Source organism: Anastrepha ludens, chromosome 5, assembly GCF_028408465.1.
Source record: "Anastrepha ludens isolate Willacy chromosome 5, idAnaLude1.1, whole genome shotgun sequence".
Classification (NCBI taxonomy): domain Eukaryota; kingdom Metazoa; phylum Arthropoda; class Insecta; order Diptera; family Tephritidae; genus Anastrepha; species Anastrepha ludens.
In genome coordinates, this window is record NC_071501.1 from 82,426,529 (window position 1) to 82,452,990 (window position 26,462).

The 26,462-nt window shown below is 36.5% G+C and overlaps 1 protein-coding gene across 3 annotated transcripts in view; it reads right to left on the reverse strand.

Moving 5' to 3' along the window:
- LOC128863498 (protein turtle) overlaps positions 1 to 26,462 on the reverse strand; it is a 234,167-nt gene that overhangs the window by 167,170 nt on the left and 40,535 nt on the right. For all 3 annotated transcript variants that reach the window (XM_054102694.1, XM_054102692.1, XM_054102695.1), the window contains exon 2: positions 17,361 to 17,482. In XM_054102694.1, the coding sequence (XP_053958669.1) occupies positions 17,361 to 17,482 (122 nt within the window). The remainder of the gene's footprint in view (positions 1 to 17,360; positions 17,483 to 26,462) is intronic.

Consider the following 26,462-nt stretch of genomic DNA (forward strand, 5'->3'; position numbering starts at 1 on the left):
GAGAGAATTAGTAGAAAAACAACTCGAGTATTTTGCACCATGCTAACGCACCGTCACACAGTGCCCTCATTATCCGTGAAGTTTTCATCAAATACGAAACGAGTACCAGCCAACAGCCATCAAATCCACCTGACCAGTGATGTTGTTTCTGGTTGATCGAGTCAAAAAAACCCTCACGGGGAACACTTTTAGACAACCAATAGGAAGTAATGGGAAAAATCGAAGGTGGCTCTGATGGTTAAACCAAAAATACAGTAAAAGAAATGTTTCGAGAGCTGGATGCTATGTTGGCATAAGTGCTTTGCAGTTGATGGGGAGTACTTTGACGGTGATTATATCGCTTTTGAGGAATAAAACTTGCATTTTGGATTTTATGAATATATTACGCAAACTTTTTAATAAGGCTGGTAGGTATGCATTTATTAATAATTACATCAGAAGCAAATAAGGTAGTCTAGTGTAAGTGCACTAGCCTACCTTCCCAGAGGTTGGAGTTCGAATTCCATGTAAAGCATGGTCCTCGCACTTTCCCAAATGTGCCTACTTTCCCTGTTTCTAAAAAAAAAAATGAAAAAATAAAAATCTCATTTTTCAACCACAAAAACTTATCCTTTCCATCCTTACTCCCGCACAATAGTCAGCGCATTTTTTGCATTGTGGCTGCTAAAACAAGCAAAATAAAAACAAACGGTTACACATTGCATCAGTGGCGCCAGCAAGAGGAAGTGGGCAACCGCGGTAATGGTGCAGACACACCACTTTAGCGAAGTCCTCAACCAGCTGTGCGATCTTTCTGTGGCAGAAAAATGTGAAACACAGATGGCGCTCCAAGCAGTAAAGGATGCGTTGTTTCTAAGCAATGACAGGTTCTCACTATTTAGGCCTGGAAGCGGCCCCCAGCCTCTCAGAAATCAGAATAGATGAACGAAACCAACGAGGCCCTATGCTCCCGAGAGGAGTTAACAAGGAAAAACTAAAAAAAAAAAACTAAAAAAAATTATGTTGCCAAAACCAAGTACCAATTTAGGGTATCTCTTACTATGTTTTTAGCGAGATACACGCATTCACCAAAGCATAGGGTAGACACCCACCATTTGCGAAATTTTATTTGGATCGTAGTTCCATTCCTAGGTTCATCATTTGCACAAAATTTTTGTAATCTAATTATAATTTAATATAATATAATTTATGACGATTTCGGCCAATTTCATTCCAAGTTACTTTGGAAAAAGTGATATGGGTTTATTGACAAATGTTAATTTTTGCTGGACTTATCGTATTTACGGACGGGTATATATGTCTGTATATATATATATATATATATATATATATTTATGTATTGATGCCTTTATGCTGGTATTACATAAGCAGAGGCATGCGTGTGCGGGTATAAAGAGTCTGGAATTCCGCTTAAAAATATTTATATATATATATATTTTTTTTTTCAATTTTAATTGATTTCCGAGCTGTGCAAATATCCGTTTTTCCTGTTCATTTTTGCTTCTATATAAATTTTGTTTACTTAAAAAATAATTATTTTCCCTCATACCATTGGCCTCTTGAGCGCTCTTATGCAATCCCATTAAAATTTTTGTTTAAGCTGCTACTTAAAACTTCGAGTGCTCTTCCACCTGCTCCCTTGCTTCATACCGCCTGAGCGCTCGCTGCTGCTTTGTGCCACATTTTGGTTGTTTTTATTTATTTTTTGACACTTAGAAAATACATTAGCTTGACAAGACTGCAGGTCAAAAGTTTTGGCTGATAAAAATGTCAAAAAGAAGCAGCAAAACAAACACACAAAAAACACAGGCAACAAACCAGCAGCCAGCAGTCGAGATACCCGTGCCATCTCATCTGCTTATTTAATGGACACACGACATGTGTAGCTAACGGCAAACCGAGCTCATTTTGAGGTTAGCTAATGCTGATAGAGGGAAGTGTGTATAATTCTGAATTTTCGCTTTTTATGCGCCAGGCGGACAGAGGAGTGTTAGTGCTGCTACTTTGTGGGGCAAAGTCAAGAGTGTTTGTTTTAGCTGTCAGTGTGGTTAGGTGTTATGAACTGTATGAATGAAAGGCGATTATATGACAATTTTCTTTTGGTTTTATCATTAGTTGTGAATTGTGCATTTATTTTACTGGCGCTGGCGTTTGGCATAAATTTTTGAGAAAGTATTTGCAATTATCGCATGCTCACATGCACACTTTAACACAATAGATTATGGTAATTCTGCGATATTACATAAGTATTTATGCATTTTAAATGTGCAACAACACGAAAAAAGGTATACATACACACACATAAACTGCTCTGGACGCCGCACAAAAAGTCAATTGGCTTAAGCAAATTCTTGTAAATAAATAAATGTGTAATGCCATTTAAAGCCTTTTAATTTTTGGTCAAATAATTGCGCTTATATTCATTCGCCAACAACAGCCACGCCAATTGTAGTGGCGCTCACATGCCGCGGTACACCATGTCGTATACGTGCTCTGCTCTGTTTTGCTTGCATTACTCGTTTATTGTTGCCATGGTCGCATAACTTTTGCTTGCCTGCTTGCTTACAAACACTCTTCGGTATGCGGTCTGTGGTATTTTTGGTTTTTTTTTTCCATATATCTATTTGAAGTTTTTCACAGCATTTAATGGCTGTGCGCTACAGTGCGCGTGTATGTGAAGGAGAGATAACATGTGTTAAATTTGCTAGCAGAATGATCGTGGTTGCCATAGTTGCTGGCCAGGCGATTACGATAATTTAAATAGCTTTTTTACGCTTTAAATGCGATTTTGCGGTTTTTAGTTTAATACGTGCGCCAAGAGAATGGGGTTGTATGAGTGTGTGTGTGTGCATAAGCAATGCCCCTGCAAGAATTGGTTTTAATGATGAACTGATTATTCTTCGTTGAGTTCAGTAGCAAGACTAATTTGATGGGTTTCTTTATGTAAAGAGAGTTAAAGGTAGGATAACTCAGAACTGACGCTGTCTTTGAAAATCGGATTAAGTATAAATAATTACTAGAAAAAAAATACAAAAGTTTTTAAAGAGAAATTATAACACGGACTTAGGAGACTTCCGTGGGATAACAGTCTCAATGGTCATGTGATATACGAGTCCATAGGTACGTTTCATTTGCCGGTATTTCATCGGTATTTTAGATTTTCCCTAAGCCCCTTCACAGAAAATGCATCTATTAATACGTTTCTGCATAACAGGCAACTGTCCCTGTGAGAGGAATGGATTTTGTGTTCCGCCACGGGAGGACGGAGTAGATGGTCTCTGCAAATACCCCTTGAACTCAGTCATTAGGAATCTTGGGGACGTGGGGTAATCACATAAAAAATCAGATAAGTCCAAGTTTCCAATTTTATGTAAATTAAAAAACAATTCCAATAATTTTTACAAAAACTCTTAGAAAGATTCCAAGTACGCAGGATTATAGCCGAATAAATTTTAGTATATACATATAAAATAAGAAAGTGTAAGATCGATGGACGGTATGATATGAATGATGTATTTTCCATCCGATGGGATATCGAAATGTTAGGCCAGTATGCGCGTGACCTTATTAGACTTATCCACAAGATGCTTAGCAATAGAACGGTCGCGGCACGTCTCTCCGCCGGCAAGTGAGCAGAGGCACTCAGCAAGGCGGTGTTCTCTCGCCACTACTCTGATTTGTTGTACTTAACAACTTGCTGGAGGAGCTGGAGAAGTGGGGCTGCAAGGTGATTGCTTACGCAAATGACGTGACTCTTATTGTCAGAGGGAAGTTTTTAGATACCCTGATGGAACTGATGCAGGGTTACCTGTATCTAGTCATGAAATGGACTGCAAATTACCGTCTTTCGATAAATCCTCTGAAGACGGAGCTCGTCTTATTTACGAGCAAATATATAATACTTACAGTCTTTCTCCCTTCAATAGAGGGTGCTCCGTTGATGCTCTCTGACAGCGTGAAGTACCTTAGACTTATCCTTGACAGAGGTCTTACCTGGAAGCCCAACATTGAGAAGAGAATTAGAAAGGCAACAGTCGTCTTATATGGTTGCAGGGGCGTTATCGGCAAAAGATGGGGCCTCTCGCCTAAAGTCACGCTTTGGCTTTATAACGCAATTTTAAAACCTGTAGTTTTGCTGTACAGAGTCCTTGTCTGGTGGAACCCGTTGGAAAGGATGGCAACAGTTAAGAAGCTGCAGAGGGTCCAAAGGTCTGCCCTCATTGGAAACTGTGAGGCGCTTCGTACCACTCCTAGTCTCGCGCTCAACGCTATGCTGAATATGGTACCCGTGAACATTGCAGGAAAATCTACCGATGCACGCACCGCAATCAGATTGAGGTGCTTGGTTTATACTTAAGCTATCAATGTTCTAGCATTCTTAACAACTTGGAGTTCATCCCCATAGGCGCGTTGCAACAGTGGGAAGGACATGGTAAATATGCTTACAGATGGCTCGAAGTTGGAAGGAAGAGTTGGTGGGGGAGTTTTGTGCGAGGAGCTTCCCATGAAGCTCAAGTTTAGCCTCTCGGACCATTGTAGTGTTTGCCAAGTGGACGTAACCGCAAATAAGGAAGCAGTGGATTGATTACTCACTTCGGTGTAATTACCGTTTAGGATGTATATATTTACTCTGATAGCCAGGCGGCAATAAGGGTCTTATGCGCGTTGTTTGTGCGCTCGGAATTAGTCGGGGAATGTTTGGCGTCTCTCTCGATAAGCCTCTTTTGGGTTCCCGGACACAGCGGCACAGAAGGAAGCTGTTGGGCTGATTGGCTGGCTAGACAAGGAACCCTGGAAATGGATTCATCGCAGAATGAAAGAATTGGAGTTCCCTTGAGAACCTGTGGTCTGTTCTTGGAAAGATGGGCCTTGCGTCAACTCGGTGAGCACTGGGGTAGTGGGCAAACGTGTGAAGTCGGGAGATTCTTTTGGCCACGGGTAGATCGGGGGCGCTCGAGGGAACTTTTAAGGCTCTCGAATTTGGTGGATCATTTGTCCACTACGTGTCTATGCGGTGAGACTTAGGATTGCCTCAAGTCAGTGCTGCAAAAGCTGTCTGGAGGACGAGTTGGAATCATCTCAGCACCTTCTACTCAGCTTAGACATCTGCTCTCTCATTTTTGCGCGCGAATATAGCGGGTTTAAATATCATATATCTGTTGAAGTTCCTCAGCAGCTTGAAGCGGCTAATCACGAACGTAAATTAGCCACCTTTGATCCTCGGAAGTGCATAACCATCATCCTCTAATCCCAAGGCCCTTTCTTCTCTGCCTTGTTCTTTCCCTGATGGTATCCCAACGGACGAACTTTGAATATTTGTCCACGTTGGCCCCTTCACAAGAGTAGCTATTTATCCTATGCGCGTGAAGTGTTAAGACGGTGAAGATATTTTGGCTGTTCAGTTGGTTAGTTAGAGTTGTGGATTTTTCTGGGACATGCGGTGTTTTTCACCCTAACCACCAGTTTAGAGCTGTATAGAAATTTTAATTCTTCATGACAACTTCGTGCACGTATGATGTGACGTAATTTCTCACGTATAATTGTTAGGAGACGTATTTAGAATAAAAATAGGAAAGCCTGAAGGAATTTAAAATTTTCCGTGTTTTATTTTCAAGCAACATCTAGGAGCGTCTTTTGAAAAATTATTTATAACAAACATGAATTTAAGTAGAATTCGTACGCTTTTTTCTAACACCAAAACCATATCCAAGCCACTAAAAATTTTCACTCGCTGGTCGATTAGGTCTCATTATTTGCGATTTTTTTTTTCAAATCAATTGTGCCCATTAACCCAGCTAGATTTTGTTGCAATTGTCATTGGCGACGTGGCGAACATTACCTCACCATTAACACATATTTGTATATTAGCCATATTTATATTTTTGCATTTGCAAATTCATTTACGCCACATTATTTATTTCTCTTCTCCCATAATTTAAAGGCTTTTTGCGCTATAGATATATGAATAACCATGCGGATAATATTGCTGTGGTTGTTGCTTCATATTATTTGCCTTTAATGGCACGAAATTTTTTTTTGGCCCTAATGTGGCTTTTACTTTTAGATACTTTTACGCCTCTTTTATTTGTTATTTATATATTTTCACGATTTATTGTAATTGCATTAGCGAAAATTTATCGCCAACAGGGATTAATGTTTTATTTATTTACCCTAAATATTTTATAATATTTTTATTTGCTGCTTATTTAATGCCGATACAAGTTTTTGTGCAGGTTTCGCTTTTTATACTTGTTTGCATTACATTTTTTGCGGTCTCATTATCTGACGCTTTTATGTATGCTGTTGCAGAATGTGAAAAAATTCATGAATTATGTATTAGTTGTTGTTCGATATGCCTAAAAAAAATAGTAATTTATTCTAACACTAAGTCGAATAAACAGTTTTGGTTGTGCGTTTGTGTGGCCTCAAGAGAGGCTTATGAGAATCAGCTGGCCAAGTTTTTGCTTTAGGGCGATTTGAGCGACGAGGCTCGTTTCAAAAGTCTGTGTAAAGTCAAAGCGATGGCACTACTGCAGTGAAATTAATTGAATTTAAAAACTAAATAAACTTAATTTTTCATAAAAGTTCACGGATGTATTCCGATCTAGTAAAGAAAAGGTCAAATTCGGGCCTAGACAATCTCTTCTCAAATAAATTACGAGCATTTTTCAATAAAAACTATTAAAAGTGGTCGAAAATTGGATTCTGTCGGCATTTTTGAACAAAATTGGTCGAAAAATCCCACACTCATTTTCAGCGAGATCGGTATATTCCTTTGTATTTGGCAATCGGTTGAATTGAGAAAGTCAAGTGACTTTCTCTTCCTCTTACGACAAGACACAACTTTACGCCTCAGTACTTATGGTCGCAAAATTAGTGGAAATGGGGTTCCAACTCATGTCACATACTCTCTAGACTTAGCTTTCTCGGCCTTTTATTTTTCCCCTAATTTGAAGAAATGCTTGACGGGAAAAAGGTTTTATTCAAACGACGTGGTGATTGTAAAAACGAATGGGTATTTCTTAGACTTGGACATTATTTCAGAAGGGATGAACAAACTGAAATAGCGTTCGACGAAGTGCATAAGGCTAAAAGTGGACTATATCGAAAAATAAAAAAAAGTAGACTAAGTCGAAACAATTAAATAGATTTCAACTTTGCACCGACTTTTCGTGCTTCGCTTACGTAATTATGAATTTTTTTTCAAATTGGACAAAATTTGTTAAATGAAGTGACCGAATTTGAGCTAAATTGTACAATTCTGACTATGTGAATTTCATTGTCGAAATAAAGACTAAATTTTCTGGAGCTTTAGTACCATATATCACATGAACTGAATATTTTTGGCTAATGGAGATTGTTATTACATTTCAGAAAAAAAACATAGAGAAACCTTATTGGTCTTCTCCCGACCTTCTTTGCTTCTCGGCTAAAAAAAATTATCTTAAAAAAATATTTTTGGGCTTGACGAAAATTTTAAGCTAACTCCAGGTAGGGACGAAGATAAACTTAGAGCTGCCGTTGATCCACTGGAACTTATTTTTTTACTATGGGTTCCTTTTTGAAGCATTCCGTTGCTTTTATGAACGAACAAAGCTTCGTTAGTTTTAGATGCGCAAATCAAAACAGCCAAGGCTTTGTTCGTAGTTTTTGAAAGTCTAGCTATGCAGTACTAAAATACTCGATGGATTTCCAAAAATTTAGCCCGCATATTGTTTACGGCCTACTAAAGTTGTCTTGTGCCAGCCGAAGTTTTTTTCAAACACTTGGAAAGAAAAGGTTAAAATATGTGTCGGAGTGCAATGGAAGGTCAAGAAATATATGTACGATAAAAGATCGCGTGAAATATTTAAGTGACATATTGAGACATTTAAGCCTCCATGACTTTAGAGGCCCATTTAGACCCTCACTTCGGAAAACTTCTTAAAAAACAGATTTGGAAATTTGTTAGAGGATTAAATTGTTCTAAAAAATTATTTCGCAAAATTTTACTAGGGATCTTCTGGAGCAAATCCTGCGTGTTAGTTTTGTTCGTTGCACAATTTTATAAGGGATATGTTCTTAAGATTTTCAGAACTTGAAATCATAATACAAAATAGAAATATAGTTGGAATGATGTTTTTTTTTTCATTAAAACTGGTAGATCATTTCATGGCATTTATTTTTTGAACTTGATATACGGCATATATCGACCGGCGCTGCGGGATACATGCTTAATTCGATCAGCTCAGTTATTGATTACTTTTTCCAGTAAATTTGAATAATAAATTTAAGTATGCCCGATGGACAAAACTGATGTTACCTCTCATGCCCGACCGCATGTCGCAGATCCTCCTATCAATAAGCAGAAAGGACTGCAGGCAGTTGGGTGGACTGATGAGCGAAGCACAGGGAAAAGGTAAGCATCTCAGACAGTGCACTCTGCCCACCATGTGGAGAGGAGGATGAAACGGCGAACCACTTTCTATACGTCTGCCTGGCCTTCGCTCGAATCAGGTCTTGAGGTCTTTGGCACTGGTGTATTAAAAGCGACTACCTTGGCTCCTGGCTACCACAAAATCTACACAGATTTCTTCGAAGGTCGGGTAGATTTAAAGCAGTTAAAAATTAAAACTGGAACCCAAGTACAGCACAATGGGCTTCATTATACTTCTATACACGCTAATTGTCCAAAACAAAAAAAAAAAGACTCCAATCAGCAAAAACGCGACGCAGGCGATGTTCATTTGGGTTCAGTACTTGCACGAGATGTATTTTATAGGCACGTAAGCTAAGAACCGTATGTTTGTTAAAAACGTAGTCGAAGCACAAAGGCCAACAAGTAGAGCAGGGCGACGAATCGACATTTCCTTTTCTTCTACAACACTTCGCTCTATGCACTTCGCCGCGAGATAATTTTTTTCAAAGTAAAATTCAACAGTTTGGCAGCCAGTCTTCATGATTCATGATGACTTGCCCAACCTTACTGAACAGAAATGTCAGCACAGTTTGTCATTCTCAGATGCCAGGTAATAATTATCGATATCGATAGTTCTCATGCAGCTAATAAAATCAACCGATACTGAGCAACAAACATTTCCATAAAAATTAAAAACTAGTAGTTCAATGAGAAGTCTCTCTACGTGCCTCTCTTGTCAAAATAGTCTCATGCCATGCTGCCACAATCCTTCTGCAGTTCAAGAGACTTGCAATCCAGTGACATATGCCAGGGCCCATTTCTACACCATTAAGGCTTTCTACAATAAAATAGCGCTAGTTGCTACATTGTTGATTGTCCCAGCAATGTACAGAAATACTCCTAAAGCATATTTCTTATATTCCAATGCTTTTTCAACATTGAAGACCAGAATATGTAGTGTAGTCTCCTTAGATCTGCCTTTAATGTACGCGTGTTGTGATTTTGACAGTCCTTTAGGACCTAACCCGTCTCCTATATGCATTACCAGAAGTGTTTCAAAGATTTTGAAAATGACTTACTTAATCTTTCTTAATCTTTCGTAACTCGCAACTTTCCAATTTGTCGCTAAATAGCTTAGCTTCAAACATCCCTCGTAAATATTCTTCAGCCATGGTATTTTACTAAGCGTATAGCTTTTTGTATGATGGATGGAGAAGAATGCTACCATCTCGTTAAGGCGATTTGAAAGAGTCAAAAGAATTAATTGCTCAATCCAGTCTTTCGTGGGTAATTATATCGCTTTTTACGAGTTTCACTGTCATCCTGGCTTTATCGGTATTCCTTACCTCAACACAGTCTAGAAAGTGGGTGGTAATGAGATCTTCTAAAGATTCTATGCTGTTTTTGGTCCATATACCATCTTCCTTCCTGAAAAAGTCAAGTACAAAAGGATGCTTTAACAATAGCTGTATAAGCCTTGCCACTTCAACCGTTTTTTCTATACCTGCGCAGAAGTCCTACCAGAAGTTTAGTTTGAAAACACGGATTTCCTTTTTTATGAGCTTAAGGTTTTTTGTTTTTTTCTTGTTCACTCCTCTCGGGAGCATAGGACTTCGACCAGACTCAGTCTTGCGTGGGTTTCGTTAATTTATTTTGATTTCTGACAGGGTAGGTGATTAGCCTGACACTACCTGTCCTAAGTAGTGGGAATGCCCACCTGTCGTTGCTTAGGAATAACACCTTCTTATTCTACTTGGAGCGCCATCTGTGTTTCATATTTTTCTGGCAGAAGCATCGCACAGATGATTGAGGACTTCGGTAAATTTCGTGTGTCTGCGCTATTACCGCGATCGCCCGCTTTCTCTTGCTGGCGCCACTGATGCAATGCCACTGACTCTGCTTGTTTTAGCAGTCACAATGCAAATAATGTGTAGACTATTGCACCTGAGTAAGTATGGAAAGGATAAGTTTCTGGAGTTGAGGAATGAACGAGGAACGTGCTTTACGTGGCGTTCGAACACACAACCTCTAGGATGGCAGGCTACTGTGCATACGCTAGACTGCCGAGGCCGCTTAAGTACATACATATTTTTATTCTTTCCAGATAACCTCACATTCTGCCAACCTCACTAGCTTGAGGGCTTCGCGTACATATGGTCTTCTAGCTCCCAGCTCCTTTTTCTACCAAGGAGACTGAGATTTGTGTTTTATTTGTTTTGGGTGACAAGAGATATTGCATGCTTTAGTAAAGACTTTTGTAAGCCTGCTCAGCAAAACTTCGATGCCTACTTGAGAATTTGGTACGTAGTACATATCGCACCCTGAATACAAAAGGGTCACAACTCAAAATGTATCTTCTGCTCAAATATGAACGAGACGTTATCAAAAAAACGGTCCGCGGATGACATATGGCAAAAATACATTTTTTGTTTTTTGGTAGGACTGTTATAAGCGTACATGGTAAATTTCAGCGTGATATGTCAAATAGTTTGTTTTCTGCGCTACTGTAAACAAGTCAAGCTCGAGAGTGGAAAATTTTGAGTTGTGCCTCTTTTGTATTTAGGGTGCGATATACCTATATGATTGGTGCCTACGTCCTTTGCTAGTTGCTTGGCTGAGCTCCTTCTCCTATTTGTCGTGGCTGGCTTGATACCTTTCCGTGAATGGAAGAGTCTTATGTCTGCTTCGAACGACAGATATTTTTTATGAGGGGCTTTTTCATGACAGAATTACTTTCGAGGAGGTTTTCCTTTGCCTGTCGTGGAGCGGCGGCTTTTAGAAAAAAATGTTTCTTTAAAGAATTTAAAACAAAAACAAAACATTTTTCTTCATTTCTCAATTAAAATAACAAACATTCAATTTTACATAAATTTACAACAAATACAGATACGTAAAAAATCTGCTAACTATTTATTAATGAAAATACTTGGAAATATATAAACGTGTGTGTATATATTATATATAAATACAAGAAAAAAAAAATCGTAAATACCATACACTACAGCTTGCGTGCCATCACCAATTAAGCATTTCAAAAATAGCTTCTAAGAGAAAAAGGAAAAAATAAAAAAATTATATACAGAAAGGCGTGTGGATAAATATGTAAATATGAGTGGACAGTTTCAACTTTTATTTCAATTCACTACTTCATTTTCTGTGCAATTAAATTAATTGAAATTCCAAATGGAATTCAAAACTTTATACATTTTTCTACAAATAAATGTATCTATTCACTGTTATGCGCTGCTGCTAATGGGATGACAGGTGAGTGGTGAGGGAGGTGGAATAGAAGTAACTTTACTGTTCAACTGAGCGAATTACTTATTGAGCGGAGAAAGACCAAAAAATACTTAGCACAAGTGAGTGAGAAAGTTGAGTTGTGGGAAAGGTAAAAAGTTAAGAAGCGAATGAGTAGTAGGTGCGTAAGTTGCCGTAGTAGTAAATGGGCAAATGCCTGAGACGTGGAGCTCGCATTACTTTAAAATATTGGGAAAATTGGGTGCTACAGTAGCCGCTTTTGGCGCTACGTGTGGAAGTGTAGCATATAGTTAAGCGCACTTGTGGCTTATGAAGTACACAAATGTAGCTGCAACTCATGCAAACTTCTGCACACACACAAACACACACACACACATGTATGGTTGTGTCATGCGTTTTTGCTGCAAAAATGCACTTGAATAATTTGCTTCCTTTTTAGGTATTTTTTTCCACACATTTTCCAATAACTACTATCAAATGAGTGTCCAAAAAGAATTAGTTCGAAAAGTATCTATGCATGTGGCACATTGCAAATTATTCACTATATCACGTGTAAAATGCATTTATGCAACAAAGATTGCAAACTAAGTTTGTGACACTTCGTCTGCTATGAATCGCAGGTCTCTGTCAACGGAAAGTGCTGATAAAAATGTTGCTAGCTACGTAGTTGCATGTGCTTGAAAGCAGTGCCCAGTGCTGAGCAAGTGTTAGTGAACTTGCTTGTTGTTGTTGTTAGTGAATTGCAATTTAATTAGTGGCATAAGAAATATCTAAGTACGGTGAAAAAGAAAAACTACTTTTGCACACAGCGTGAGTGTTCGAAAATAGTATCCATGTGAAAGGAGAGGAAACTAATAGAACGGAGGATATAAGCAGGCAATTTTTGTGGTGAATTTTACAAATGGCAGTTTTTCAAAGTGGTGGTGGTGAGCTGCAGAGTGACTCGCTAGATGGATGGTTTTAGCTAGTGGACGGTGGCTATGGCGCATGGTGGTGCATGGATGCAGGGTGTATTTTCTTCTCTCACTCTCTCTTTTTTTTCTCTTTTAGAATTTTAACAAATTATTTTCGATTTTTGATAGTTTAATTACTTTTCAATAAGTTTTTTTGTTTGGGCTTTTAATTAGGGCATATTTTCCAGTTTTCGTTATTGTCGACTTTTGAATTTTGGTATAAACTTTGGAATTTGTAAAAATGTTAAATTTTGTTTAAATTTGTTAGCTGGTTTTGTTTCATTAATTAACGGGTGTGTGTTTTGGCAGTTCAAATAATAAACGCAAATATAATTCATTAATAAAGCGCTTATTGAGTTGTTATTGTTTTGGATATGTGTAAGTGTGTATTTATTGCTTTGCTGCAGCGCGTCAGTTGTCACAATGAGCTGAGGTGGTTACCCAGTTTACGGTAGTAAGATATTTTTTTTCCATGAAGAAAATAAATTTCATATTTTCTTTATTTTCCGGCTTAACAGTTCTTTGCTTTTTTGTTTTTGTTTTTGTAAGAAGTAAAGTATCATTGTTGGCATTGGAAAAATGCCTTGGGAACGTATGGCTATTTACTCAGGGTAAATTTTGGAACCAAAATAATGGAATAACAAGTTTATTTTCCAAAATAATTTAACTTTTAATATCTGTTATAGAGATAGTGTCCTGATGTGACATATGACTATATATTGAATATTATTTTTTGCTTTACGGAAGAAACACATTTTTTTGCAAAATTTTCAAAAATTTTATTTTTCGAACTTTAATTGAAAAAAGAAGAAAACACTGAACTTCTGAGCAGAGTGTGATTGTTTGCTGAGCAATAATTTCCGGGTGACAGTTATTGATTTAAAATTAAAAAAAAAAAAATAAATATATAATCGTATTTCCAAAAAAATTCCAAAAACTTAATATTCAGTAGTTTTTCAACAAAAAATTCCATAAAAATCTAATTTCTAATTTTGTACTTTTGCTGCGCAGATTTTATTTGAAAGATAGAAACAAATTGGTCTCTAAGTGTGCGGCTGCTTATAAGCACAGGCAGTAGGGAGTATAATAATTTTTCAAGAAAAAATATTTATATTTATATTTCGCATTATTTTTTGCCGCAGAAAAGAAAATAATTTTGCTGCAAACATTTTCACAAATTGAGTTTTTGATATTTGTTTGGAAGACTTTTTTTACGACACGGATTTTAATAGAAAAACAAAAGAAAAACATCTCACTTCTTAGCGTCGTGTGGTTATTTGCTGAGCATACTGTTCGGATGGCAGCTATTGTTTAAAAATAAGAATAATTTTTCTCCAAAGCTTTCAAAAACTATACTTCCATAATATTTGTTAAAATTTTTTCCCTATTCCGATTTAACAATAAAAAAATGTAAGAATTCTGCTTTAAACAAAGTAATTTTTCCGAAATTTTCTTGGATTATTTTTTCTTAGATTATCTAAAGTTTCTTTCAGATATTTTCCTTTTGCTACTCAGATTTGAATGAAAAAAAAACAATTAATTTAATTTATTTGGGCGGCAATTATTAATTTAAAATAAAAAATTTAATAATTTTCTGAATATATTTTCAGGAAGTAAATTTTCTGTTTTAATTTTTTGAATATTTGTTTTCTTCCTCCTCGAATATTAATTGAAAAAATAAACACAATCAAATTTAATTATTTGAATGGCAATAATGTATTAAATATTGCAAAAAAAATCAACAAAACTAAATAATTTAATTAATTTGGCTGCCGGTTTGATTATTGGGCATATTTATGGTTTTAAAATATTTTTAGAAATGAAAGAAATAGTGCAACTATTTATATATACGTATTTTTGAGGCTTTTTTATTTTGCTACTCGGATTTTATTTGAAAAGTAGGAAGAATTTGGTTAAAAAAAGGTACGCTTAAAATATAAAAAAGAGAAATTATGATGAAATTTCAAACACTCAATTTTCAATATTTTTTTCCGGTTTTTTTCTGCTCGGCTTTTAATTGAAAAACAGCACAATTAATTTCATTGAATTAGGCAGCAGTTATGGACTAAAATTAAAAAGAATTTAAATAATATTTCTAAAACATTTTTAACATTTAAATTTTAATCCTTTTTTGAGATATTTTTATTATTCTGCTCGCGTTTTATTTAAAACACATAATTGATATAAAGAATTTAAATTTTTGCCTTAACATAAAAAAAACCAATATTTATTTTCCTTATTTTCAAGAAACTTTGTTTTGTTATTCGGAATTTGTTTAAAAAACAAAAAAACCAAAAAAAAAAAAATTAATTTAAAAAAATTTAATTTGAGTGGCAGTTATGGATTAAAATAAAAAAAAAAATTAAATAGTTTTCCTACATAATTTTCAAAAATTTAATTTTCAATATTAATTTGTAAGAAACTCTTATTTTACTATTTGGATTTTATTTGAAAACTACAGACAATTCATATGGAAAAAAATTACCTCAAAAATAAAATTGATTTTATGAAATAATTCCAAATATTAAATTTTGTTCATATATTTATTATTCAAAAATCAAAGAATCAATTTATCTATCAACTTCAGGTGACCTTACTCTTATTGTTACTAGCTTTCTGGCGCCATGGCTCTTATCTTAATTTGAGAACTTCTGAGAAATCTGGGTTAGGAAGCAGTATTTATTAGTGTTAGTATTTTTTTATTTTCATTTAATTTTATTTTCAACTGATATTTGTTATTATTGCAATTGTAATAGCTCACTCAACGTGCTCCTTAATTTTGGTTATAAGAGCATAATTATTCCACCAGCAGTCCTAGAGTAGAGGAATATCGACGAGAGCTGTGGTAGATTACCTCTACTGCATTCCAATTGTTCATTAATTTAAATTCAAAATTTTATACGATGCATGTATATTGTTGTGTGCCAAGATTAAAGTTTTTAAAATATTTTTTTTATAAATTATATCACAAGCATCTTGAGCTTCACCGATCCTGTGAAAATTACCCAGAACCTAAGAACACTACACTTGTGGGAACTGCTTGAAACGCCAATCGCTCCTTCCTCGTATTTTTTCGCTTGATCTTTTAAACGCATTCTCATGTGACAATCAGCCTTGTTGTCAATAGTTTTTCAAAAAATTATACTTTCTAATATTTATGAAAAAAAAAAAAAATGAATAAAAGTAGAATATAGATGTCACGTAGGCTGTATATTTTCTTGAAAATTGAAAAATTTTTCTTTTTTCCTATTAATGTTATTATTTTTCAATCAGAATTCATAACTTTTGCTTCCGAAGCAGTAAATTTTTAATGTGCAAATCTTTTCTATGAAGACTTTCCCTTTCCTTTAATTTTTTTTTTGCATCAGCTCACTTGACAACTTCGGCATATTTTGTTGCTTTTGCATAGTTGCGCATAGGTCTGTTTTTGTGTTTGTTCTGTATAGTATTTATTTGTATATATATATAGGTATATATTTGTTTATATGTAGTGGTTCAACTTTTTAGAGCTAAAAGCATTTAAGTAAGTTAAGCTGTTTCAAATATTCTAATGCGGAAAAAACGCATTTTTGCGTATGCCAGTATTATAAAACGCTTTTATTTATATTGAAGGCTTACTTATAAAAAAAAGTAGATATGTATTGTATAGAAAAGAACCAAAGTAAACAGGATTAACAAAGCAAATAAAAAAAAAATTACGTTTTAATTTCATAACTTTCAAAATGAAAACGAAAAGCAAATATAGCTCAAAAACTAAGCTTAAATTTTTGCAACCATATATCATTTTTTTTCCAAACAGCGCTATTAAACAGAAATTCCATTTTAAACTGAAATAATTTACATTTCAACTAACAGCAGCCAATAACACCGAATGCAAGGTTTTCACATTTTTTTTTTCATTTTTGTTTATTTTTCATTTTATCATAATATTAACTTTTAACACCGAATATATGAAAATGCAAATTCCAGCAAAACAAAACACATTTAAACTAAAGTCAGTTAACGAACAAATATTTCAAATTAATATTAGTAGCAACATTTGTTAAAAATAATTACTTTACAGTACTTTTTTTTGTTTTGTTATTTTTTGGTTCATATATGTAAAATGTTACTGTTGTTGTTGCACGCATTTGAAACAGTTAAGTTCATAGCCAATACTAAATACTCACATTTGAGTGGAATTAATGGGTGTGTATGCTTGCACAATTTTGCTTGTGTGTGTGTTTGTGGGAGGATGGACCTTTAACTTCAACTTTAGTCTGACATGCTTGTGTGCATATGCACATACACACACACACATACATGCATGACAGCTAGGAACAAAGAGTTATTAGGCACACATACTAAGCCAACCCTACACATACACACACACACTGACACCACTTTCCTGGCATTGAATTTTATGTTTTTGTTTTTCGCTCAACTCGCCCTTTATTACTTTTCTCTTCGCATCTTTGTATAGATTTACATATATGTACATATGTATGTAGTACAAGTTGAGTTTCTTTGTTTTATATATAAATATATATTTACTTGTTTTTGTCGGTATATTGCGTGTGTTTGTTTGACTTTACTTATCGTTCAGTGTTTATTTATATTTTTTAATTTTCTTGTTTTTTTCTTCATTTTTTCTTAAATTGTTTCTCAAACGTTGTTGTTTTTGTTTTTATCGAAAAAAGTAAACAAACAAAACGTTTTGGACGCTTTAATAAAGAGAGTTTAGAGAAGAAATATTATTTGTGATATCGTACCGTTTCGCTCACCTTCTTGTCCCACTGTAGGACATACGGCACCGGATGATCATTGGGAAATTCGACGTGACAATTGAAGATGACACCTTCGCCGAGTATCGCTGTAATGTGTACTGCATCTTCTGCAAAACAGAATAGTATAGAAAATATAATTAGATATGGTTTTTTCAAAGAACTTAGTACAAAGAATATATTGAAAATTGTATGGATTTATTGGTCTCGAGAATGGTGCTATATACGGAATACCACAGAAGTAAGCAGAACTTTGTAACCCTTTAGTTGTAGAATATTTCCAGTGACTAGTACTCAAGTAGCTCACAACTTTAAAGTACACAGATTTATTAATTAATTTTTTTTAATAATATTTATTTCATGAAGCCAAGAAAACTTGACTTCAAACTGACTATAAGGAAAACTATAAAATATTGAAAATATAACAGTACAGAAACCTACCTCTATGCCTCTTGTATAAATACGATCTCACCTACTACAGGAAAACAGATCGAAATCCAAGCAAATATAATTCAGAAAGAGTATATCCAAAGTGATGCTTAGATGTAGGTAGGTTAGATGGCAAGAGTACGCCAGGTACACTACAAGTAGCACTTACGTGCCGTTTTGATACCATAATCTGGACCACTACCTGCGAAAAAGAGTGGGAAGGAAGAGGAAAGAGAAAACCATCTACAGCCATCCAGTGCTGTTGATGTGGTGGAGGAGAGAAAAGGGATCTAGGCTGGAGAACTGTTTTAAGCCATTCCCAGAGAGCACGCTAAGGAATCTCTAGCGCCTAGCCGCCAGAGCCGGACATTTGCAGAGAAAGTGCTCCACAGTCTCTTTCTCTGCAGGATCCCCACAGCTTCTGTAATAGGGGTTGTACGGAACTCCAAGCTTCTCCGCATGAGTGCCGATCACCCAGTGACCAGTGAACACCGCAATAAGCTTGGAAATTGAATGGCGGGGGATTCCCATCACCATAGGCGGGCTGTTTCTATCGCATTGAGGCCATAGTGTTTTCGAAATAACACACGATGAGACAGACCTCCGTCTGTCTTGCGCTTTTTTTAGAAAAAAATTGTTAACAACGGTCAAGGGGACACCAATGTCAGAGAAAGGGACAACTGAAACCGGTTCTGTCGACCCTTCCCTGGCAAGTTCATCGACAATTTCATTTCCCTCTACATTCCTGTGCCTAGGAACTCAGATAAGGGAAATGTTTCCTGCGCGTTCGAGACGTTTGAGTGTCTCCTTACAGGAGTTAACGAGAAGAGAGGTGCAATACGGTGACGACAGAGCCTTGATCGCAGCTTGATTATGGAGGAAAAATATGTATGTCTCCCTTCCAACAGCAATCCCTAAGCATTTTGCATGCAACATCGCGAAGATCTCTGTTTAAGAAACACTGCTCGTTTCCGGCAGTTTAAAGGGGACCGAAATATCGGCTGATTTAGAGAAAACCCCTTCTTCCACTCCAGATTCCATCTTGGATCCGTCAGTGAAAACAGAGGTACCTATATCCGTGGCGACTTTCGCCTCTTTCCAATCTTGCCTGCTTGGAAAGATAGCCCTAGCACAACCCTCAAAACCCAGTTTTCGTATGGAGAGATGAGCGCGAAGTAGTAGTTAGTAATAGTTGGTAATTGTTGCCTCGAAGCTTTTTCGTGTGGCTTTCAAGTAGTTTATATTTAAACAGATGTCAGTAGTAAATAATTCGTAGAGGGTTCCTTTTTTAAGTCATCTTTTAAGTGTATAAAGTAGATGCATGCATAATTTCACACTTTGCAAAAACCCGTGAAAATAATTCAAACTTTATGCAAAATTTGTCATTTTTTGGTGTAATTAGTCGGCAATTCAAAGTCCGAAAAGTGAGAAAATTTTAAGAAACCGGATCTGTGGAGGATAGAAAATGGACTGACAGACCAAAAACTCTGTGTACTGTTAAAAATATTATTTTGATACTGTAGCAAAAAATCTTGCTGAAGAACCTTCAACCTCGACATCTCGATGCTTTCAACAATTATGTATTCGTGAATCGATCTTTTGGTGACCTTTCATAATAAAATGTTGTCAGAAACTTAGTGAAAGCTTTGAAAAAATTCATGTAAATGCAATCGACTTGATACTCTGCTGAGAATACTCTAATGGAATATTCGCTAAACCGACGATATTATACACTGTAAATCGTGTAATAACGAATTCACGTGCTGATAGCACTAAATTAGATTTGTAGTGGCAAAGAACAACTTTTCTTTGTCAATGGTTTCGAAAGAGTTGGAAACCGTCAAGTGCTTAGAAATTGACCTGTACTTATAACTACCTACTTAATTCTTATTTCCCCCTTTTAAAAGTTGTAGATATACTTGTTGGTGTTCAGTAGGGCGGCTCGATTGAAAAATCGCTCATTGCTCTGTGAAAATCGTATTCTAGAGATCAAAATAAGAAACTTTGCCGATGGAAACATACCTCTAAAACGAATTCTGATGTCTCCCAATTTGGGTCGAACGAAAAATCCCACTTTGACCCATTTAGAGTGCTACAATCGAGTCGAAATGTATGACCGACCCCCACTAACTTTGGACGGCCGATACACCCATGCCAGTGGCACACCCCCTGGAACTCACCTGGGGGGTTCCCCATACAATCATTTCAAAATATCACCATTTTTGGCCTTTACATGAGAAAAGAAACTAAAAAGTTCGACCCAAATTGGGGGACATCAGAATTCGTTTTAGAGGTATGGCTCCTTCGGCAAAATTTCTTATTTTGATACCTAAAATATGATTTTCACAGACCATGGGCGATTGTTTTGCCTCCCCACAAATAGGCCCGGCCTAGTGTTCAGATATCGGTGAGAGTTCCAAAATATAATGACTTATTTAAGATTATTTTTAGAGGAAAAATTACTTCCAAACATTTGGGAAAATTACAGAAAGTCCATCGATATCAAATTGTAAGAAGGGTTTTCAGTTTAAAATTCCATATTCGACCTCAATTTCTAATAGACTTAGGCTTTGACTCATATTGAAGATTAGAAAGCGATACGAATCTGGATCAACGTCAATCTGAACAAATATGAATTGGAAAAATTCTGCAAAAAGATTCACTGCTTCGTGTTAGCAACTTTACAACCAACATAAATAGCAGATGGAGCAATAATGCAGGATATAATGTAGAAGTTTTAGGATTACTCTTAAGCAATTGTTTGTTTTCAGATTGGCCTTGTATGTGCACGACAATTGTGAGAACGCGGGCTCCGCTAACTCCACTTCTACATTTTCCATTTAAGGATTCATTCCTTCAGTTAAGGGCTCATATATGTTAACTAAGAGTTGTGTCCGCAAGCATACCAAATATTGCAGCAAGCGGTTCTTTATTAAGCTGGGAAATATGAAAGCCCCTGGATAGCTGGGCTAAATATTTATTCGGAAAAGAAATTTACTAAGGTTTCAGAGGGCAGCAATGAACAGGTAGGGTGAAGAGTTATTCGTAAAATAGGGTTCTTATGTTTTACAGGTAGCAATGCTCATGAAAAAAAAAAATTACTCAATGTATTGGAGAGAAAAATTTTAGTTACTAACCCTTGATGAGTCTGGTAATATTCGGCTTAACCGATAAAGGGACAAAAATAAGGCAAAGGGTAATTTATGTTTTTAGTATTAGTAGTGAGTACATCTCATAGCTTTTTTGTTTGTGCTTAGATTAGGAAGACTGGGATATTGGGGGCAGGAGGATAGCAGAGCACCTTAATATTTATGGGAGCTTTTGGAATAATACAACTGCCTATTTGATTTTTTAAGCTCATTTTGTATATCTTTTATTTTTTTTTATACCTCGTAAAATCCATCCAAAATGAGGGTACACCCTTTTCGTGGTACTCTCAGAAAGAGTAGCTCATCTGGAGCGTAAGAGAATAAAAGCTTGAATGTTTGAATGTTTGAAAGCAAAGCACGTCAAGTGTAGGACCTAAAAACTTCGTCGCTTCGATTATGATTAAATTTCTTGAGGACGATCTACTATACATTGGCATAAGTGGTAAGATAGGGAGAGAAGAAATTGTTAGGTGTTATATTATAGTTATAGTGACATAAAATTTAAATTTTTTTAAGTATTTCTTCTTTGAATTGCAAGTCCAACAACTGTCGGTATAAGAGAAAACATATTAAAGGTTTAATAAGAGTTTTTCATACTATTGAATAAAAATATGTAAAAAAAAAATTTAAACAATGCTTTCTAACTCTTCTTTCTTGCATTCCTTTTCACAAATTTTGGTATTTTTGGTCTTTTGTAATTTCGATCAAATGAAAACTTTTATTTTTTCCTTTAAAACGATTCCTTCCTTTTCTATGAAAAGACAAAATTTCATTATTGAAGTTTGTTTAAGCCACTTGCGCTAAATTTCCTTTCCGCCTGAAAGTATTTATTTAGTATTACATTTCCTCAGCAGACCGCTGTGTCTCCCAAATGTCTTAGAAAATGGTAAATTTAAAGCTCACACAGAAGCCCAGACAATACACCCGTTTTGTTCGGCTCCCCCACTCTACCCGAACTAAACAAAGTTTAATCTAGAACACACCCTCCCGCCTAGTCGGGATGCAATCGATCCACATACAGTTTCTAGAAGAAAACAAAATGCGGGTGGCCATTTTACGAAGACTAATTTTAATTAGTAATCAAATAATGTGGAATCTTCTCTGTAACTTATTTCATTTCTGGAACGTCATTGCTACAAGGAAATGGCTGCTTTCAAGCACTCAACGTACAGTACGAACAACAACCAATGTTGGTACATTTTTTCTATTCATTTTATGACGATTAATAATTGAATAAGTCGAAGCTTTGCACGCTCCTCTGATTAGTAGATATTGAGAGAAATGTCACTTGGTGTAATATTGAAAGTTCAATAGCTTTTTCATACACGAAACCGCAAAATGAAAAAGATTTTCCTAATAGTGGTCGTCCCTCGTCAGGCAATGACAAACGTCCGGGTGTATTTCTGCCATGAAAAAGCTCCTCATAGAAAATATCTGTCATTCCGAGTCGACTTAAAACTATAACTAGAGGTCCCTTCATTTGCGAAACAACATCAAGACGCGCGCCTATAATAGGAGGTGGAAATAAGCCAAACACCTAACAGAAATGTATGCGCTAATTATTTATTTTTATTTTTAATAGTTTCTCTAACTCTAAAAAACAATGAACTAACAATTTTAGGTGTTCTTTACTAACAATTGCACGCTTTTTCGAGACGTTGAGCAATCGTTTCGGAGTTGAGTGTCATTAAGGCTAGTAGATTACTCGAAAAAGCATTCACTGGTATTCACAGCTAACATAGTTTCTTTAACTTTCAAAGCAAAATATTCTACTTCATGAGTGTAATCTTTCTCATGTAGTTCTCGATAACATTTGGCAAACTTTTGACCAAATTGGATTAGTAAAATCCTGCCGTTTAGATCAGCGGTTCTGCTTGAGTTAATGCCATACATTTTTTTTATAGCCTTAAAGAAAGAAATGCAGCTTCTTAGAATCGCATGGCTTTGGGTAGCAATTTTCAGCGTTGCGGCCCGAGTTAACGCTATTTTTCAAACACTTCGTCTTTGCTGTTGATATTTTGAAATAACAAAATTATCTGCAGACCCTGTTATTTGAATACTTCTTACTGCGTCAACCCTTTGTAATCAATCAATTTCCTTTCTTCGCTTTGCATACAAAGCCTTTACTCTGCATGCCTGTCTGTCATATTCTTACACATATTCCGCTAAAGTTCCTTTGGCATGTCGTAAATGGAGAGTGGACCTTTTTCCAGCCAATTTCCAACATCACATCATTTCAATTCATTTGACATACAGTAGGCACAATCAACATATGACTCTATGAATGCCTACTTTAGAGCTGCTTTCATAAGTTTCACTTCTCCCAAATGCGGCCTTTGTGTTTTCATAAATTTATGCTTTTGCCATTTGCACCATTCAATTTTCAAACCATTCATGCATTTATTTTTCGCAACTTATCACTGTCATGGTGGCTGAGCATTGCGGTTTGATATGAACTGTGCAAATATCAAAATGCCGCATGAGTACTGTTAAATGCAGAAAGTTCAAATTCACTAAAGAAAATCTGAAAATTTCATAAAGCAGCTCATATTGCTAAAAAATTTTCTAACCACATGTCAAAGTCAGCATGACATTTGTATTTGCCTAACGCAAGACGTTTGCGCTGGGTGGAGAAAAACATGGAGAAAAACACAAAAATCAAAAAAAAAAAAACAAAAAAAAAAAAAGAAAATCATATTGCTTAGCCACAGCGTAAATGTGGCTGTCGGGCATAGTTATGAATTCCTTAAGTGAGCGATGGCCCATAGAAAGCCCAAGGCTATAAGCCAAGCTGCAATGAAGTCTACTGAAGATATCAATAGCCCACAAAAGTATGTCGAATATAAATGTCGAGAATGTTTGCAGAACTGACTAGTTGACTGGCGGACTGACCGGCAAATGAGCTGTTGACAACTGAGTAGAAATGACAGCGGAAATTGCGAGTGTGGGATAATAGTGAGTACTAGAAAAATAAGAGCATATCAAGCATGCATGGAAAATATTTTCATTAATGGTAGTGCAAAATGCGCAAGAGCTCATTTGGGAGAAAAATATGAAAATAAGAATAACAGACCATTGTAAAGTATTTGAAAATGGAAGAGTGAAAAATGAAGTATGAAAAATGAACGATTTTGCTAAAAATATTTATTGTATGCATGAATAACTGAAGACGTATGCAATCAATCAACAAATCTCGGGGGGTATTTGAGAAAATACAACAACTGCTTAACGGACTCCTCACCAAGCAGCAAGTGGCGAATCGCTGCCTTGAAAGCAAGCATGACAACCACTTACCGAGGGGCACACAACCACATACACACACACACACACACATCACCATTGACGCCAGGAGAAGAGGAAGGACTGCCGCAAAACATGCTACAAATATAATATTAAGCAAATAAAAGAGAAACGAGAAGAAGCCAGTGAAGTCAAATGTGTGACTTTACATGTGTATGTGTGTGTATACAACTGCTTGCAAGTCCATCGAAAGAATTCATAAACACAACAATCTCTAAGAGGGAGAATGGAAATAAAGAATACAATCGCGCGCATAAGCTCAAGAGAGAGAGGGAGAGAAAGTGAGGAGGAGTGAGAGCGAAGTAAGATAGGATAGAGCAGACGTGCTGCACTTCCGCCAGGAAGTATCAAGTACTCAAGTGTGACAACAACGACAACGGTAACGTCAAGCACTTCAACATCGACATGCATGACATCGTTGACAATGTCGACAGCAGCGTTGATTGGATGGTGGCACTGCTGCTGCTAACTCAAGTGCAGGTGACATGTCCAAATTGTTTGTTCGCTGCTCTTTCACTCATACATACATACATACTTACTGGTACGTGCAAATATATGTGCATATACCCATACATACGTACTTTTGCTGCATGTGTGCTTAGTGCAACTGGGAATAGCGACAACTGGAATTAAAGTATGCTCGATTCTCAACTGGCATGTGAGGCACACTCGTACTAAGACCCATCCATTGTTATTACAATCCCATCACAACTCGTCGCCTGCAACGTGCCAGCCCAGCGCTGGGAACTGACCTATTGTCAGTTGGTGGCACTGTACACATGGTGGGTCAGTGCTGCCAGCGCAGCCATTGGCCGTTGTCATCGATGTTATGTCATTGTCGTTGTCAACGGTGACGCTAACGCGGACTATGTCGCCGTCGATGCTATGCGATTTGATGTCACTTCGATCCAATGCAATGCAATGCGATATTTTATATTGCCATACAAGCATATAGGTTGTGTAGTTGTTGTTTGTGTTCATATGCACCATTACTACTACTACTACTACGACTACAGCCAACTGCTGTTGCTGGCACTCATATGTCGATGGAAGCTAATGCGTCGTGACACGCTATTGACACTTGTGCGGCTTTTCAGGTCGCAAGGACAAACTGGCACTTTGGTGATGTTTTGCTGAAAGCGCTACACGGCAAGAAATTTATAATGCAGCACGAAAAAGAACCTTCTCGATATTGGAATGTAGTATTTTAGAGTCTGGTGTAAATATATGCGAGCTCGCTAACGTTGAAACTGCTCATAGTTATAGCTGTGCAGACTCTTACGAAGCAATAGACTTTGAGTAATTCTTTACTATAAAATTCGAAGTTATTAATTGTAACTATAACTGTCAATGAAGGTTGCTCAAAATTTTATTTTTTTCGATTAATTTCTGTTATATATTTACAATCTTTACCGGTCTACGAATATTTCACTTAATCATCGAAAGTCTACTTCTGTTACTATCGGTCTCAAGTTAGGTAGTAATAATTATAATAATCATTATCCTCCTTGTCTTTATTTTTGTTCCTCAACCTGCCACTATTTCTATCTCCATCTCTATTACAATCCTCCTTTACTGACTCTCCACACTTCGAGTACCTTTTTGGCATCCGCTGCTGAAAGGCTGATGAAAACTGTTTGTGTGCCATTGTAGGCCGCCTTCATGCTGCGCATCGTTAATTCGTTCGGCTTGCTGATTCCACACTGCACATGAAGCGGGTTGCATACTTCTTTTTTGGTGGTTACCCCATCCAAATGTTTACATTCAAGAGTCACCATATGCGTTATTGCTGCTACAGTCACCGCTTTCCTCAGCTCTTCTGGCACTGCTGTCTGTAACTCACAAGTGCTGTTCCCCCATTTGCTTTTTCAGCTCAAGGAGTGGTTCACCTGTGCCCGTTCTTCGGTACTGTTTTGCCGCCTCCCTTGAAGTCTTCAACGCATTGCTGGACCTAACAATGTGTAGGATTCTTGCAAATGATTTTTCCGTCTCGGTTGCGGTAATGACAATCGCATCTGACTTAGGACGATCGATCGTCTTTCACTTGTTTTTATTATGATTGATTTATTAACGAGCTTCCACGCCTCTTGTCTTCCTGGGGTTTGTGTCTCTTTCACTGATGTAGCACACATTTGTTTGCTGCTGGTGCGTTAAAGACTGGGAAATGCCTTTCCTCGTCAACTCTCGCCTTTGGTCTTTTCGCCGACTGTCT